Genomic DNA, 17,123 nt, shown 5'->3' with positions numbered 1-17,123 from the left:
GTGAACAGGACAGACATAATCCCTGCCCTCGTGGAGCTTTTATTTTATGGAAGAGATAGACAGAGATGTAGGATGTCAAAAAGTGATGAAAATCAGGGAGGCCTGGCTGGCTCAGCCTGTAGAACAACTCTGATCTCAGAGTCATGAGTTCAAGCCCCACACTGGGCACAAAAGAGCTTACTTAGAAAAAAGAAAAAAAGAAATGATGGAAATCAAGAGTGTTGGAGGATGCTATTTTACTCAGACGGATCATGAAAACCTTTCTGAGAAGGTGCTGAGCAAAAATCCAAATGAAATGAAGGACAAATAAACAAGTATTTGGGAGAAGAGCAATTACAAAAGCAGCAAGTATAGAAGGTCTGAAGCGGAGGAGTGCCTGGCATGTTTCGGGGTCAGAAAGGACGGTGGCTGAAGAACAGCGAGCAAAGGTAAGAATGGTAGGAGGTGGGTCACAGACAGAACCAGGGCCCACATCACGAAGGCTCCTACAAGCACTGTAAGTGCTGAATTTTATCTAAGCACAATAGAAAGCCATGGCAGGGGTGGGCCAGATTCCTGGAGGGATGAGTGTCACAGTTAAGGCTAGAGAGAATGAAGGCTTGGACTAGTAAGGCAGCAGAAGAAAAGGTGAAAAGGGGTAGTACCAGCAAAAACAGGGTGGCATTAAAGAGGGTGTATTTGGAAAGTGTTTGGATCATCCTAGTCTATAAAGTCACAAAAGATGAGATTTTAAGAAAGGTAGTCAGAGGTCCAGCTATCTCAAAAAGTCTGGGGGTGCCTGGGTGGCTCAGTCAGTTAAGTGTCTGCCTTTGGCTCAGGTCATGATCCCAGGGTCCAGGGATCAAGTCCCGCATCTTACTCCTTGCTTGGAGGGGAGTCTGCTTCTCCCTCTCCCTCTGACTGCTGCTTTACCTGCTTATGGTGTATCTCTCTCTCTGTCAAATGGATAAACAAAATCTTAAAAAACGAAAAACAAACAAAAAAGTCTGGACTTAGGGGAGCCTGGATGGCTCAGTCAGTTAGGCAACTGACTCTTGATTTCAGCTCAGGTCATGATCTCGGGGTTCTGAGACCAAACCCTGAGACGGGCTGCATGTTCAACGAGGAATCTACTTGTCCCTTTCCCTCCCTCTCTGTTCTCCCACCATACACTCATGCATGTGTTCTAAAATACATAAAATCTAAAAAAAAAAAAGTCTGGGGACACCTGGGTGGCTCAGCCAGTTAAGCAGCTGCCTTAGGCTCAGGTCATGATCCTAAGGTCCTGAGATGAGTTCCCATCGGGCTACTTGCTCAGCGGGGAGCCTTCTCCTCCCTCTGCCTGCCATTCCCCCTACTTACTTAATAAAGATTTTATTTATTTATTTGAGAGAGATCACAAGTAGGCAGAGAGGCAGGCAGAGGCAGAGGGGGAGGGTGGAGCAGACTCCCTGCTGAGCAGAGAGCCCAATGCAGGCGCTCTATCCCAGGAGCCTGAGATCATGACCTGAGCGGAAGGGAGAGACTTAACCCAGGCGCCCCAATAAATAAAATCTTTAAAAAAAAAAAAAAACACTTTAGCCCTAAAATGACAAAACAACAACAACAAGGGCTCAGTGATAGGTGGGATCCTGATTTTCAAAAGAATCTGATAGAAAAATTCTAAAACTGGCATTTAAAGGCCTTCAGTATTTCCCTTCCACTTCCCCAGCTGTCTCTCCCACCAGCACCAGATTCCTCCCTCCCAGACATGCCTTCCATTTCCCACCTGCCAACTTTAGATGACCACATTCTACACACCTGCAATACACTTCGCCTCTCTAAGCCTAGCTGAACTTTTCCCCAGACTTCAAAACCCAATTCAAATCCCATTTCCTTAAAAAGTCCTTCTTACCACAGCCAACCCCTTCTTCCTCTGAGCTCTTACAGCACTGCGACCTATAAATGCCTCTGACAAAAATCACATTTAGCCACGTGGCTTCTCCACAATTCCTACCTCCTACAGAGCTCTAGACTCTGACTGCTTGGGAGGTTTTTTCCCTGCCCTTAAAGATTTTATTTATTTATTTATTGCAGGGGGGAGGGTAGAGGGGAGCGTGAGTGGAGGGAGGGACAGAGGGAGATGGAGAAACAGACTCCCTGCTCAGAAGGGAGCCCTACAGCTGGATCCAGGACCCCTGCCCCCAATTTTCTTTTTAAAGATATTATTTGAGAGAGAGAGACAGCGAGAGAGGGAATACAAGCAGGGGGAGTGGGAAAGGGAGAAGCAGGCTTCCCACTGAGCAGGGAGCTGGACATGGGCTCAATCCCATGACCTGAACCTAAGGCAGAAGCTTAACAACTGAACCACGCAGGAGGTCCTGCTTGGGATGTTTTTTTTATTCAGCTGCCATCGACACTGAATATCATGTTTGTATTTTTAATCCTTAACTATGCTAGAGGCCCTGAGCTTACAGCTAATGTATGGCTCAATTACACGAAAAGCACTTAAAATAGGACCTGGCACACAGTCAGCACTTAGTAAATGTCAGCTATTATTATTCATACTCTGACGCAACAGTTCCCCTTCTAGGAATGAATGTTGTGGAAATACTCCGGTGTGCACCCGGGTCATGCACAGATGTGTTCACAGCAGCAGCACCCATCCGCTTCCCTCCACCGCCACCACCATTTCTCACCTACAGAATTACGATAGCTTTACACCTGGCCGCCTTGCTTCTACTCTTGCCCCCTACAATCTGCTGCCCCCAACTCAGGAAGGGAGAGCTTTTAAATCAGATTATGCCCCTCTCCTGCTCAAACTGTTCAATGGCTCCCTCTGCAAGTTCCTTACCCAAAGCCCTGTGAACCGCTCCCATCTCAGGCTCATCACACTCTTCCGGCTGCTAGTTTGCCTACACCCCAGCTCCCGCCTTAAAACTTGGCCGGTAGTCAGTCCTTTAGGTCTCAACTCAACTGTCACCACCTTAGAAGTCCACGCTGGCCACCTAATCCCAATTTATGTCCGCATCCACCTCTATCTGGAATTACACTCTTTGTTTATATGTTCACTGCCTTTCAAATGTAAATTCCAGAAACCATTGTATCCCTAGCATCTATGACTGTGCTTGCAACTTAGTATAATACTTTTACTGGAACAGTATGGAATAGAGACACCAAAAGAAACCCAAGTGTCCATCACCAGAATTACATAAATCTGGTACACAATAAAACAATAATAGCTAAAGTATATTGAAGATTCACCACATGCTACACACTTTTTTTTTTAAAAGATTTTATTATTTGACAGATCACAAGTAGGCAGAGAGGCAGGCAGAGAGAGTGGGGGGTGGAGCAGGCTCCCCGCTGAGCAGAGAGCCTGGGATCATGACCTGAGCCAAAGCAGAGGCTTAACCCACTGAGCCACCCAGGCGCCCCATGCTACACACTCTTTATGTGTATTGTTACGTAATTCTCATGACAATCTTATGAGCTGGTATCTCCTTATCCCTATTTTGGAGCTGAGAAAACAGGCACAAAGAAGTTCCCTAGCTTACCCAAGGACACACAGCTAGGAAGTGGCTAATAATCGGCTAGTTGATTCAGACAATAATAAGGGAGAGCGGGGCACCTGGGTGGCTCAGTGGGTTAATGCCTCTGCCTTCGGCTCAGGTCATGATCCCAGGGTCCTGGGATGGAGCCCCATGTCGGGCTTTCTGCTCAGCAGGGAGCCTGCTTCCCTTCCTCTCTCTCTGCCTGCCTATCTGCCTACGGTGATCTCTGTCAAATAAATAAATAAAATCTTTTAAAAAAATTAATTAAAAAAAATAGTAAGGGAGGGCGATTCAGATAGTGGACTCTGAGGCCACACTACTCTGGTGCACACGCACCACGGAAAACGAGGTAGCCATTAGAAAGAATAAGATAACAAAAGGTAACACTTACTGAACTCTAACTGTATGCCAAGCACTGTTCTAAGCAATGTATGTGTATTAACTCTGTCAGAAAGGGGCGACTGGGTGGCTCAGTCAGTTGGGCATCTGCCTTGGGCTTGGGTCATGATCCCAGCGTCCGGGGATCCAGCCCCACTTCTGGCTCCATGCTGAGCGGGGAAATCTGCTTCTCCCTCTCCCTCTGCCTGATGCTCCCCCTGCTTGTGCTCTCTGTGTCAAATTAAGTAAATAAATAAATAAAAATAATAAAAAACCCTGTGCCAGAAAGGCACTGTTAACTCTCATTTTGCAGATAAGAAAGCTATAGAAAACAAAATGTGTGCAACCTTCCCTACCCCCCCTCCCACCCTCAGATGTCCATGCTCTAATCCCTGGGACCATGAATAAATTACTTTACATGACAAAAGGGATTTAGGTGTAATTAAATTAAGATTCTGAGATGGGGAGATTAACCTGGATTATTACTTGGGTGGGTCCTTATAAGAGGGAGGCAGAAGGGTCAGAAGATGCTGTGCTGCAGGCTTTGGAAATGAAGAGGCCGCCCGCTACAGAACACAGGTAGCTTCTTCATGCTCGGAAAGTCAAGCAAAAAGACTCTCCCCTAGAACCTCCACAGGGCACATGGCCCTGTCAACGCCTTGATTTTAGCCCAGTTAAACTGATTTCAGACTTTTTTTTTCTAATTTCAGACTTCTGGCCTCCAGAACTGCAAGAGAACAAATCTGTATTGTTTTAAGCCACTAAGTTGGTGGTAATTCTTGCAGCACCAATAGGAAACTAAGATACTGAGGACAGAGTTGTTAAAGAACAACTACTAAATAGCAAAGCAGGCATCAGCTCGGGAAATACTGCTCCCAAGTCTGTACTCTTCAAGTTCTACTGCTTCTCAATACGACAAATAAATGTAAAATCGCATCTCGACAGGTTATGCAGAAAGTGCACTGGTAGCCACAAGGCAGTAATGACCAGCTACAGGGAGCTCACTAGGTTCGAGGCATGGAACTAGGTACATTACATACCCTACCTCACTGATACCTTGATTACTGGGGCACCTGGATGGCTCCGTCAGTAGAGCACAGGAGTCAAGCTCAGGGTCCTGAGTTCGAGCCCCACATTCGGTATGAGGCCTACTTAAAATAAAATTCAAAACAACTTTGATTATGGTTCTTCAACATGTTTCTTCTGGGGAAAATGCATACACACCCTAAATACTGCATACAATTTCTCCCTCTAGAAGTCGAAAGGGCTCCACAGACCCCAGAGTAGGCCATCACGTTTCCATAGGAAAAGATTCAAGTCTGCCTAGAATAGGGAGAAAACTGAGGCTCAGAAAAGGTGTCCAAGCTCTCACAGCTGAGTAGCCAGACTGGAATAGGAATATAGCTCTGACCATAATCTATGATTTTTCCTCTTTCAATGTCTCCCTCCATGCTATCTTGTACACAGCAGGTTCTAAATAAATATTTGCTGATTAGGCTCTCTCATCCTTACCTTTTACTGCCACAGGAATACCTTTTAAATTTCTGAGGAGGAAGGAACGAGAGCCTTTTTATTATAATCTTTGAATTCCCAATACATACTGCAAGTTAAGTCAAGCCAACTGAATTCCACTCATGATTAAGAATTCCTAAGACTGGGCGCCTGGGTGGCTCAGTGGCTTGGAGCCTCTGCCTTTGTCTCAGGTCGTGGTCCCGGGGTCCTGGGATCGAGCCCCACGTTGGGCTCTCTGCTCAACGGGGAGCCTGCTTCCTCTTCTCTCTCCCTGCCTGCCTCTACCTACTTGTGATCTCTGTCAAATAAATAAAATCTTAAAAAAAAAAAATTCCTAAGACTAGGGCACCTGGGTGGCTCAGTGGGTTACGCCTCTGCCTTCGGCTCAGGTCATGATCTCAGGGTCCTGGAATTGAGACCCACTTCAGGCTCTGGGCTCAGCGGGGAGTCTGCTCCCCACCCCCACTTGTTATCTCTCTGTGTCAAATAAATAAAATAAAATCTTAAAAAAAAAAAAGTTGGGGCGCATGGGTGGCTCAGTGGGTTAAGCCGCTGCCTTCGGCTCAGGTCATGATCTCAGGGTCCTGGGATCGAGTCCCGCATCGGGCTCTCTGCTCAGCAGCGAGCCTGCTTCCCTCTCTCTCTCTCTCTGCCTGCCTCTCTGTCTACTTGTGATCTCTCTCTGTCAAATAAATAAATAAAAATCTTTAAAAAAAAAAAAAGAAAGAATTTCTAAGACTACCAAATTCACACTTAAGCCACGTATATCAAGAGCCTAATGTGTGATAGTGAGTCATGCAAAAATCTGGTTATAAGACTATTTCAGGGGTGCCTGGATGGCTCAGTCGTTAAGCGTCTGCCTTTGGCTCCAGTCATGATCCCAGGGTCCTGGGGTTGAGCCCTGCATCGGGCTCCCTTCTCGGCAGGGAACCTGCTTCCCCCTCTGCCACTCCCCCTGCTTGTGTTCCTTCTCGCTGTGTCTCTATCAAATAAATAAATAAAATCCTTAAAAAAAAAAGAAGACTATTTCAAGTAGGGTAAGCACAAAGTCTCCAGGCCAGAGAGACGTTTAGCATATTTGAGGAACAGAAAGAATCAAGAGCTCGAATGAAGTGAACCAGGGAGATGCAGGCAAGATCAGACAGGGCAAGGCATGAAAAGTAATGGATTTTAAAAGCTTTGGATTTTATTCTGGATATAAGAGGAAATCACTGGAAGGCTTTATGCAGAGAACTGGCTGTGATCTGATTTTTTTTTTTTTTTTAATCAATCTGGCTGTTGTATGCAGACTGGATTATAGAGTCAAGAGTGGAACAGAGGAGACCAGTTGAGGGGACTACTGAGGTGATCTGAGAGATGATGAGTGTAAGTTGGACTTAGAAATGAAGAAAGGGGGAAAAAAAAAAGGAAATGAAGAAAGGTTGGTGCACCTGGGTGACTCAGTCGGTTTAAGCAACTGCCTTCGCTCAGGCCATGACACCGTAGTTCTGGGATTGAGTCCCACATCATGCTCCCTGCTCAGCAGGAAGACTGCTTCTTCCTCTGCCCCTCACCCCACTCTCATGTTCTCTCTCTCAAATAAATACATAAAATCTTAAAAAAAAAAAAAAAGGAAATGAAAAAAGGTGACTGAGATAGTATGAAACAGAGATGACAGGACTTGCCAACAGATGGAACATAGGAATAAGGGACACAGATGAATAAAGAACGTCTAGATTTCTAGTCAGTGCAACCAGGTAAATGGTGAGGTCAAACACATCTGGCAGATCAGACCATTTTCTCCTTCAGACGGAAACTCATCTTCACTTAACAGTAAAGTACTTTTCATTTAAATCTACTATCTCGCTCCATCTAACTGCCCGTTCATTACATTTCCTCCAGTGTCTTCCAGAATCCAAAACAGAACTTAAGACTGTTCCCCCTACAATCTTCCTCATTCTTCTGGAGTCTCCATTCGTCCCACTGCATTTGCTTTATTTATCTCAACCTATTTCCTATGTAGCTTCCCTTCTTTTGTTGCTTATGATTTATACTTGTCAAATCACTGTAGCCGTAATTTACTGAGTGCTTTTCTAAGCATAGGGACTATTCATGCATGATCTCATTTTTTGTGTCTTTGTTTATTAAGTAGTCTCTACACCCAAGGTAGAGCTCAGACTCACCACCCTGAGATCAAGAGTCGAGTCCCCTTCCAGCTGAGCCAGCTAGGTGCCTCCATGCATTATCTCATTTAATTCTCAACAATCTTATAATATAGATTCTATTATCTCCATCTGACAGATGAGGAAACGAAAGCACAGAGAAGGAATGTATGTCCAAGGTTAAACAAGAATCTCTGCCATTGAGAGTCAATCTCCACTATCAACCGCTAGTGACACTACAATAAACTGGTCCTTACATGAGATGATCAGGATTGGCCTCCACAACACAGTGCGTCCTCAGTCACTATTGTGGCAAATGGGTGCCTGCAGAACCAACTGAAGTTCTTTTGAACAGCAGCAGAATTGGATAATGTGTCTCTGAAACACGGAAATTTTTTTTTTAAGATTTTATTTATTTATTTGACAGAGACACAGCAACAGAGGGAGCACAAGCAGGGGCAGTGAGAGAGGGAGATACAGGCTTCCCTCGGAGCAGGGAGCTGGATGCAGGGCTCAATCCCAGGATTGCGGGACCATGACCTGAGCAGAAGGCAGACGCTTAACGACTGAGCCACCCAGGCACCCCAAACACATGGAAATTTTTGAAGTCCCTTTTTGTAAAGTCAAAATTTCAGAGTTGAAAGAGTCCTTAAAAATGTAGTCACCCGGGGATGCCTGAGTGGCTCAGTGGGTTAAGCCTCTGCCTTCAGCTCAGGTCATGATTTCGGGGTCCTGGAATCAAGCCCCGCATCGGGCTCTCTGCTCAGCGGGGAGCCTGCTTCCCCCTCTCTCTGCCTACTTGTGACCTCTCTCTGTCAAATAAATAAAATTTTTTTAAAAATGTAGTCACCCGGGGCGCCTGGGTGGCTCAGTGGGTTGGGCCGCTGCCTTCAGCTCGGGTCATGATCTCGGGGTCCTGGGATCGAGTCCCGCATCGGGCTCTCTGCTTGGCAGGGAGCCTGCTTCCTCCTCTCTCTCTGCCTGCCTCTCTGCTTGTGATCTTTCTCTGTCAAATAAATAAATAAAATCTTTAAAAAAAAAAAAATGTAGTCACCCAGGGCACCTGGGTGGCTCAGCGGGTTGAGCCTCTGCCTTCGGCTCAGGTCATGGTCTCGGAGTCCTGGGATAGAGTCCCGCATCGGACTCCCGCTCGGCGGGGAGTCTGCTAAATAAATAAAATCTTAAAAAAAAAAAAAAACAAAAACAGCAAACCGCTTGGTTCTCAGGGACCTTATCATCTACTTTCCTCTCTTGAGTCACCCTCCCCCCCTCCCTCATGTTTAGATAAGGGGAAAACAAACTACTGTCGAGCTATAGAAGAATCAGACGGCCCTACCTTGTGAAAGGCCATGCAGAAACTGCTGAAGTACACATTCTGAAAACATACACATCTGCCAGCTTCAACACCCTCCTTTACACTAATCTGACTGAAAAAAATAAGCCCCTATTGTCAAAAATGACCTGGAGGTGGGAAGGATATGAACCTGAAGTGAGTGACTTAGATTCAACTCCTACTTCTATTGGTCCATGACCTTGGGAGTCTGTTCTCTGAACCTCATCCATAAAATGGGCTATACCCCACAGCAAGAAATGCAAAGTCACTCGCTGACAGGGGCAATTATACCAAATGAGTGAAGCTGAACTGACAGGGAGGATCCCTAGAGAGAACGCAGTGCCATTGTCAGAAGCAGTCCCTACTTAGTTCCAACCAATGTGGAAGATCTGACTCTTCTATTCTCCAAGAGAAGACGGAAATCAGAAATTGCCAGACTGGGGCATGGGGCTGGGGTGCAGTGGTAGGGAAGAGATTCACATTTCTTTCCCAACTTTATTTTAAGATTTTATGTATTTATTTGACAGTGACACAGCGAGAGAGGGAACACAAGTAGGGGGAGTGGGAGAGGGAGAAGCAGGCCTCCTGCTGAGCAGGGAGCCCAATGCAGGGATCAATACCAAGACCCTCGGATCATGACCCAACCCAAAAGGCAGCCCAGACGCCCCCTTTTTCCAACTTCCCATGATGAAAACTTGAAACACACAGAAAGTAAAAAGAATAGTTAGCATTCTGCTAGAATGTGCTATCTCTAGATGTGCTATTACCACATCTAGAAAATAATTCTCAAATATGACCTAATAGGACTAACTATTCAAATTTCCACTACTGTCTAAGATGCTTCTTTATGGGTTTTCTTTTTGAACCAGGATCCAGTCAAGGTTTACATCTTACACGTGGCTTCACCTCTTTATGCCCTTTTAATCTAGAACACTCCCGTCCCTTGTTTTTTCCATGACACTGACTTCTGGAATAGAACCAGGACAGTTGTCTTGTAAAATGTCCTGCATCCTAGACATCTAATCATGACCTCAGTGTTCTTTAATTTGTTCCTCTGCTCTCTGAAAGCATGATTAGGCTAAAATATAGTCAGCAGGGAAACTTGAAGGTGACACACTGAAGTTCTTACTTCACAGAAAGCACATTATTAGTAATCACTTCCAAAGACAATAAACTCTTTTTTAATTTCTTGCTTGAATATTTCCTTGGCCTTATGGATTCTAAATGATTACGTATTATTAAATTAAGTCCATCTCTCTCTCTTTCTCTCTCCTTCCTTCCTTCTTTTGACTTGATTTTTAAAAGTACTCTACTTCTAACTTGGGGCTTGAACTCAAAACCCCGATATCAGGAGTATCAATGCTCCACTATCTAAGCCAGCCAGGCACCCCAATTTTTTCCTTCTGATGCTCAAATGGTCTCAAATGTGGCCAATTCTCTAAACTTTTAAATGTTGGCAACTAATTTCAAAAAATTTAAAACAGTGTATGAAAGATACCACCCAGTTTTTAACCTCTAGACCATTATTCTCCTTTCCAGTTCTGATACCCTAGGCCCAGTATCACACAGAATCAGCAACAAAATGTCGCCAGAACACAATCGGCTGATTCCTAGGCCACCTTCCATTTTACAAGAGAACCCCAGACTCCAGAGTTCTCCTATTCCATCTGGAGTTTCCTTAGAGGCAAGTCAATCTGCTTTGTGGAGCCTCCTTCCTGTCTGTACAGGGGAAATCACTGCCCTTCCTACTTCAGAGCTGACAGGAGCTGATGGACATGAAGGCATTTTCACAAACTCTCCAAGACTGTCTATAAATACAGATATCCAAACTAGTGACAATCCCTTCCTTCCCTCCCAGGATCCTCAATCAATCCTCTTCAGGTTCTACACTGAGTTTGGTACCTCTCCACTCCCTCAGAGTAACTCCCATTTCCCAAGAATTCCATACCCTGACTGATTTGTCCCGCAGGCCATCTCCTCTTCAGCAGCTCCCATCCATTCTTTACTGCTCCTCAGAGGAATCATTCCTCTGACAGTTCTCTCACTACGTTCCAGCTTCATTTTCACCAACTTTGCCTTAAAACCACCGGCTGCCCCCATCCTTTCCATGAGCCCTTCTAATACACTTAGGATCTCTTTCCCACCCTTTAGAACCTCCTACCACTCAAACCTACTTCAAATATCAGCCCCTAAAACCAATCAGCCCCACCTATAATCCTCAAACCCATTTCTACCATTTAATTCCCAATCTTCCACCTCAGATCCTTTGGATCCTCAGACCAATGCTTGCTGATGCCTCACAATGCCTCCTCCCCCAACCACATAAAACCCAACACACCTGAAATGAGCATGAAAACTCAGGTTCACCCCACCTCACTCCCCACACACACACTTTCTCTTTCACCAAAAAATTCTAGAAACTCCCACCTCTCAAGCTAAATTCTCTCCACCTATCTGCCTCCTTACCCTAGATCAATTAACTCTATACTCTGGACTCATATCACATACCTCCCGACCAATCAGACCTCAACTCTGAACTCAACCATTCATGTACTTCCACTTAGACATAAATAACCACCTAAAACCTAAGTCCTGGGGCACCTGCATGGCTCAGTCGGTTAGGCATCTGCCTTCAGATTGGCTCATGATCCCAGGGTCCTGGGATCGAGTCCGGCATCTGGCTCCTTGCTCAGTGGGGAGCCTGCTTCTCCCTCTGTGGGCTGCTCCCCCTGCTTGTGCGCTCACTCTCTCTATATATCAAATAAATATTTTTAAAAATAAATAAATGAAATAAAATAAAACGTAAGTCCAAAAGAGAACTCTTGCTTCTTCACTTAGGCCACCATCTCCGTCGATAAATGGCGATTCCATATTTCCAGCTGCCCGAAGAAATCTTAAAGCCATCCTTGAGTTCTGCCTCTCATACTTCACACACTGACTGTATCCTTCAGCAAATCCCGTCCCCTCCCCCACCTTGAAAATATATTCAAATATATATTTGTCCCCTTCTCTAGAGTTCGAAGCCACTATTACTTATGTCCTAAGGGGAATTATTACCATGGTCTCCCAACCAGAATCCTCATCTCCACTTCTGCACACTTCAACCTACTCTCCCCACAGCAAGAGTGATCCTTTTAATTTTTTTTTAAGATTGTATTTATTTATTTGACAGAGAGAGAAAGAGCATTAAGTAGGCAGAGTGGCAGAGAGAGGGAGAAGCAGGCTCTCCACTGAGCAGGGAACCCGATGTGGAGCTTGATCCCAGGACCCGGGATCACAACCTGAGCCGAAGGCAGCCACTTAAGCGACTGAGCCACCCAGGCGCCCCCCCTTAACAGCAGTCCTTTCATTTTATTTACTTATTTATTTTTTTAAAAGATTTTATTTATTTATTTGACAGACAGAGATCACAAATAGGCAGAGAGGCAGGCAGAGAGAGAGAGAGAGGGATGCAGGCTCCCAGCTGAGCAGAGAGCCCAATGTGGGGCTCGATCCCAAGACCCTGAAATCATGACCTGAGCCAAAGGCAGAGGCTTAACCCACTGAGCCACCCAGGTGCCCTTATTTATTTATTTTTTTTTAAGATTTTTATTTGACAGAGAGATATCACAAGTAGGCAGAGAGGCAGGCAGAGAGAGAAGAGGAAGCAGGCTCCCTGCCGAGCAGAGAGCCCGATGTGGGGCTCGATCCCAGGACCCTGAGATCATGACCTGAGCAGAAGGCAGAGGCTTAACCCACTGAGCCACCCAGGCGCCCAGGAGTGATCCTTTTAAAATGCAAACCTGAGGGGCGCCTGGGTGGCCCAGTGGGTTAAGCCTCTGCCTTCAGCTCAGGTCATGATCTCAGGGTCCTGGGATCGAGCCCCACATCGGGCTCTCTGCTCGGCAGGGAGCCTGCTTCCTCTTCTCTCTCTGCCTGCCTACTTGTGATCTCTGTCTGTGAAATAAATAAATAAAATCTTTAAAAATAAAATAAAATAAAATGCAAACCTGATCGCTTTACTCCTAGGCTCAAACTCTCCAGAGGGTTTCCCAGAACACTGGAAATTAAAAAGCTACTCCTCATTTCTTTCCACCACCTTGCTTCTTTCTCTCCTTTGTCAAGCAAGCTCTGGCCTCCAGGACTGTACACCAGCTGTTTTCTCTCCACACGGCTCTTTTTCCTTCACACAGGTCTGAGGCTCAATGTTACCTCTTCAGAGGCCTTCCCCAGCCTATCAAAATAGCGCTCCCACCTCAGCACCCTTTATTGACCCTGGTGTGAGGGTCAATACTCTACGGTTTTCCTCTCCCTGGCACTTGCATTACCTATTATATTATTTACGTTTATTGTTTCCCCCATCAGAATGTACCCTCCATGCGGGCAAGAAGTCCATCCAATTCACTAATAGATGCTCAGTGCCTAGAACAATGCTTCTGGCAGGTGCTCAATGAATATTTGATTAAATCGATCAACTCTTTCAAAGACGTCATGCCCTCCAATAACTATTAAGTACCCAAGGCATCCCCAACCCTAGTGCCCAGTCCTCTCTAGACACACCCCGTTCCTAGGAATAAGCAACCTCTTCGGGTAGCTTCAGCCCCTAGGCTCTCCGGACCTCTCAAGATTCTCAGTAGAAATAACTTGCTCCAAAACTCCTCAAAACACATTCATTCTTTCCAGCTGGCCCACCCTGTCGAAGCCACAAGAATGTAAGCTCGCCTGTGTTCGGTGGGCAGTCTCCCCAGCGTCCAGCAGAGAACAGGTTCCCTCAATCTCCGAATGAATGAACTACGTCCCCACTTCATCCTTCCCTTGCACCCTCCTACTCCCCAAGCGCTCACCACCACCACTCCCTTCGGGCGTCTGCGTCCCTGAGTGTGAGTCTTCCTGATCCCTCAGGACTCCCCCACCGCCGCTTCCAGAGGCTTCCCTCCGAACGACCCTACCCACCACCCTGAGAGGCCCCCGCTTCCCACATCTTCCAGAAACACCCCTCACCAACCCCTCCAGTTCTCTCAAGAAGGCCGCCCTCCCCCGGCACGTAATTCCCGCCTCCTCGCTTCAAATTAGATCCTCCGGCTCCGTGATGGCCGCGAACGCCTCGGGCCAGACGCCCCCTCCAGACCCTCAGCCCCACAAGCCGCTCTGGCCCTGACCGTTTCTGAGCCTCCAATCCCCACAGACGGATCTGCCGGTCATACTGCGCCGCCTCCTCCTCGCTGATGCCGCCGCCAGCCTCCTCCTTCTCCACCATGGCGCCGGCTCTAGCTGCCTGCTCTCGGGTCCTGCCCACTGCAACCACCCGCCGGCCCCAGGCGCCGCCAACCGCCGCCGGCCGCGCTCCCGGGCCGCCTCTGCGCCTGCGCCAGGGACTGCGCCTGCGCAGCACGTCCTCCAGGCCCGTCCCGCCCCTAGAGCCCGGGACCACGTGGACCTCCCAGCCTCAAAGGCGGGCCAGTGGAACTGTCAGTCACGTGATGGGACTCCAGCCAATCCTGGCCCCAAAATGGCGCGGTTTAAGGACCGGAGAAAACAGATACGCAAATGTAGCTTTATGGGGCTATTAATTCGGCAAATATCTATCTAGCACCTGCTGAAATCCCAGCATTGGGGGTGTTTTGAGATAGAGCAGCGAATAAAATAGACAAAGCCCTGTCCTCATGGAGGTTACGTTCTGTTGAGGGGAGCCCAAAGAAGAATAGAAATCAGGCTGTGATAAATGCTGCGGAGAAAAATAAAGGCAGATACGGACCTTCAGGGTTGCAGGAGTGACCAGAGAGAAGGCCTCTCAGAGAAAGTGATACTGAACAGAGATCAGACGGGACCGAATAAACAAGGATAACTAGGAGGTGAAGCATTTCCAGTCAGGGCAAACAGCACGTGCAAAGGCCCTGAAGCTGGAATGTGCTAGCATAGACGAGGAACTGTGGAGAGGGCAAGGTGTCTGGAGCAGAGTGAGAAGATGGACAGGTTGTAAGAGGTGAAATCATAGATGAAGCAAGTGGTACATCCAGTAGGGCCTTGTAGGCTAGTATTAGCTTATACCTATTTTCCTCAGGCAGTCTTTTTATTATCCATTCAACAAATACTTACTGAGCATTTGTTATATGTCAACGATTGATCTCAGTGCTAGGCTCGGTAGAGCCCTGTAAAAAAGAGGTAACTGCTTTCCCACAGAGTTAAAATGGGCTTTGCCTGAGTTCTTTCTCTAATCCTTACGAGATTGCTTAGTTTTTGTTTTGGTTTTTTTTTTAAGATTTTATTTATTTATTCGACAGACAGAGATCTCAGGTAGGCGCAGAGGCAGGCAGAGAGAGAGATGGGAGGAAGCAGGCTCCCCGCCTAGCAGAGAGAGCCTGAGGAGGGGCTCTAGGACTATGAGGTGAGCAGAAGGCAGAGCTTTAACCCACTGAGCCACCCAGGTGCCCCTAGAATTTTGTTTTGTTTTGTTTTGTCTTTTAGGTTTTTTTAAAAGATTTTATTTATTTATTTGACAGAGATCACAAGTAGGCAGAGAGCAGGCAGAGACAGAGAGGGGGAAGCAGGCTCCCTGCTGAGCAGAGAGCCTGCTAAGGGGCTGGATTCCAGGACCCTGAGATCATGACCTGAGCTGAAGACAGAGGCTCTAACCCACTGAGCTACACAGGTGCCCCGCCCTAGATATTTTGGTACTACTATTTCACAGCTGAGGGGTCTAAGGTCCAGCAAAGTTAAGTATTAGTAGCCTGAACGAATTCTTATCTTAGAAGTAGTGAAACTGGGATTCAAACCCAGGTGGTGTGGCCCACATGCTTCCATCAGGAGGTATACTGCTGGAGGCATATTAAGCTTCTACCATGTGCTCCGATCTTGTCCCTGAGGTACATACTCTGTGAACCTCAGAGATGGACATTTCATCCCCTTTTACAGACCACAACTCTGGGACTCAGAAAGGGGTAGGAATTCATCCAAGATCACAATATCACTCAAAAAAAAAAAAAAATGTTTGGCCATGCTTACTCTTGATTATAGATGTGGAACAAATCATGTAAAAAATTAGAGACTTAACAATAAATAGTTATTATCTCATGGTTTCTGTGGGTCTGGGATTCAGAGCAGCTTATCTGGGCTGTTCTGGCACAAGGTCTTTCATGAGCATGGGGTCAGATGTCAGCTGGGGCTACAGTCATCTGATGGCTTGTGATGAAAGATCCCTTTCCGAGGTGACTCACTCCTTATGGCTGGCAAGTTGACGTGGGCGGACGGCTGGGGCCTCAGTTCCACTCCACGTGGGCACAACCACCAGGCTTTTGGAGTCTCCTCATAACAGGGTGGCTGGCTTCCCCCAGACTGAGTGATCCATGAGAGCAAGGCGAAAGCAGCAATGTCTTTTATTTTTTTTTTTAACATTTCCTTTATTTATTTGGGAGAGAGCATGAGCAGGGGGAGCGGCAGAGGGAGAAGCTGACTCTCTGCGGAGCAGGGAGCCCAGTGCTGGACTGGACCCCAGGATCATGGATCATGACCTGAGCCGATAGCAGACACTTACCAAATGAGGCACCCCATCAATGTCTTTTATAACTCAGCCTTGGAAGTCACACACTGCCACTTCTGTATTATCCCATGGATCATACACAGTTGTATTCATTGTAGGAGAGGACAATACAAGGACATGAATATGGTGAACAAAAGAAACATGGATCCACCCTGTGTTGTGCTGACCAGCTTATAAGGAAGACAGGAAGTATTTTATCAGCAAAGGAATTATTCACTAAACAGTCTTGAAAAATATCTACCATATTCCTACTATGTGTCTGACTTTGTGCCAGGCCCCAGGGATACAATAATGATAAAAATGGACATACTTCTGCTTTAGGGACAGTCATAATCCAGTGGGAGAGATAAAACTGCCACATAAATAGAAATAGAAACTTTGTGAAGTGCTATGGAGGAAAAGAAGAAAGAGCTATGACAGTGTTTGACTTAGTGCTGGAGTCAGAAAAAGGATATTCTGAGAGTGTAAACTTTCTGCTGAGCTTTACAGAGTCAATAAAGTCCAAATAACAAAACATGGGAAGAACTCCAGGCAGGAAGGATGGCCGCACCTGCTATGACCCAGAATTTAAGCCCATTATCTCTCTCTCTCTCTCTCTCTCTTTCTAATGATTTTATTTATTTATCTGAGAGAGAAAGACAAGAAGGGGGCCCAGACAGAAAGGGAGAAGCAGGCTGCCCCTGGGCAGGGAGCCCATAGAGTGGCTCAATCCCAGGACCCTGGGATCATGA

General features: G+C 46.5%; 1 protein-coding gene across 2 annotated transcripts in view; it reads right to left on the bottom strand.

Annotated features, from left to right (window-relative positions):
* Positions 1-14,198, bottom strand: part of SAE1 (SUMO1 activating enzyme subunit 1) — an 81,710-nt gene extending 67,512 nt beyond the window's left edge. For both annotated transcript variants that reach the window (XM_045989232.1, XM_045989233.1), the window contains exon 1: positions 14,015-14,198. In XM_045989232.1, the coding sequence (XP_045845188.1) occupies positions 14,015-14,112 (98 nt within the window). In that variant the 5' untranslated portion in view covers positions 14,113-14,198. The remainder of the gene's footprint in view (positions 1-14,014) is intronic.
* Positions 14,199-17,123: the final 2,925 nt, after the last annotated feature.

The sequence above is a fragment of the Meles meles genome, chromosome 19, assembly GCF_922984935.1.
Source record: "Meles meles chromosome 19, mMelMel3.1 paternal haplotype, whole genome shotgun sequence".
NCBI lineage: Eukaryota > Metazoa > Chordata > Mammalia > Carnivora > Mustelidae > Meles > Meles meles.
The sequence above is the reverse complement of the archived record's forward strand: the minus strand, read 5'-3'. Positions and strand labels throughout refer to the sequence as shown.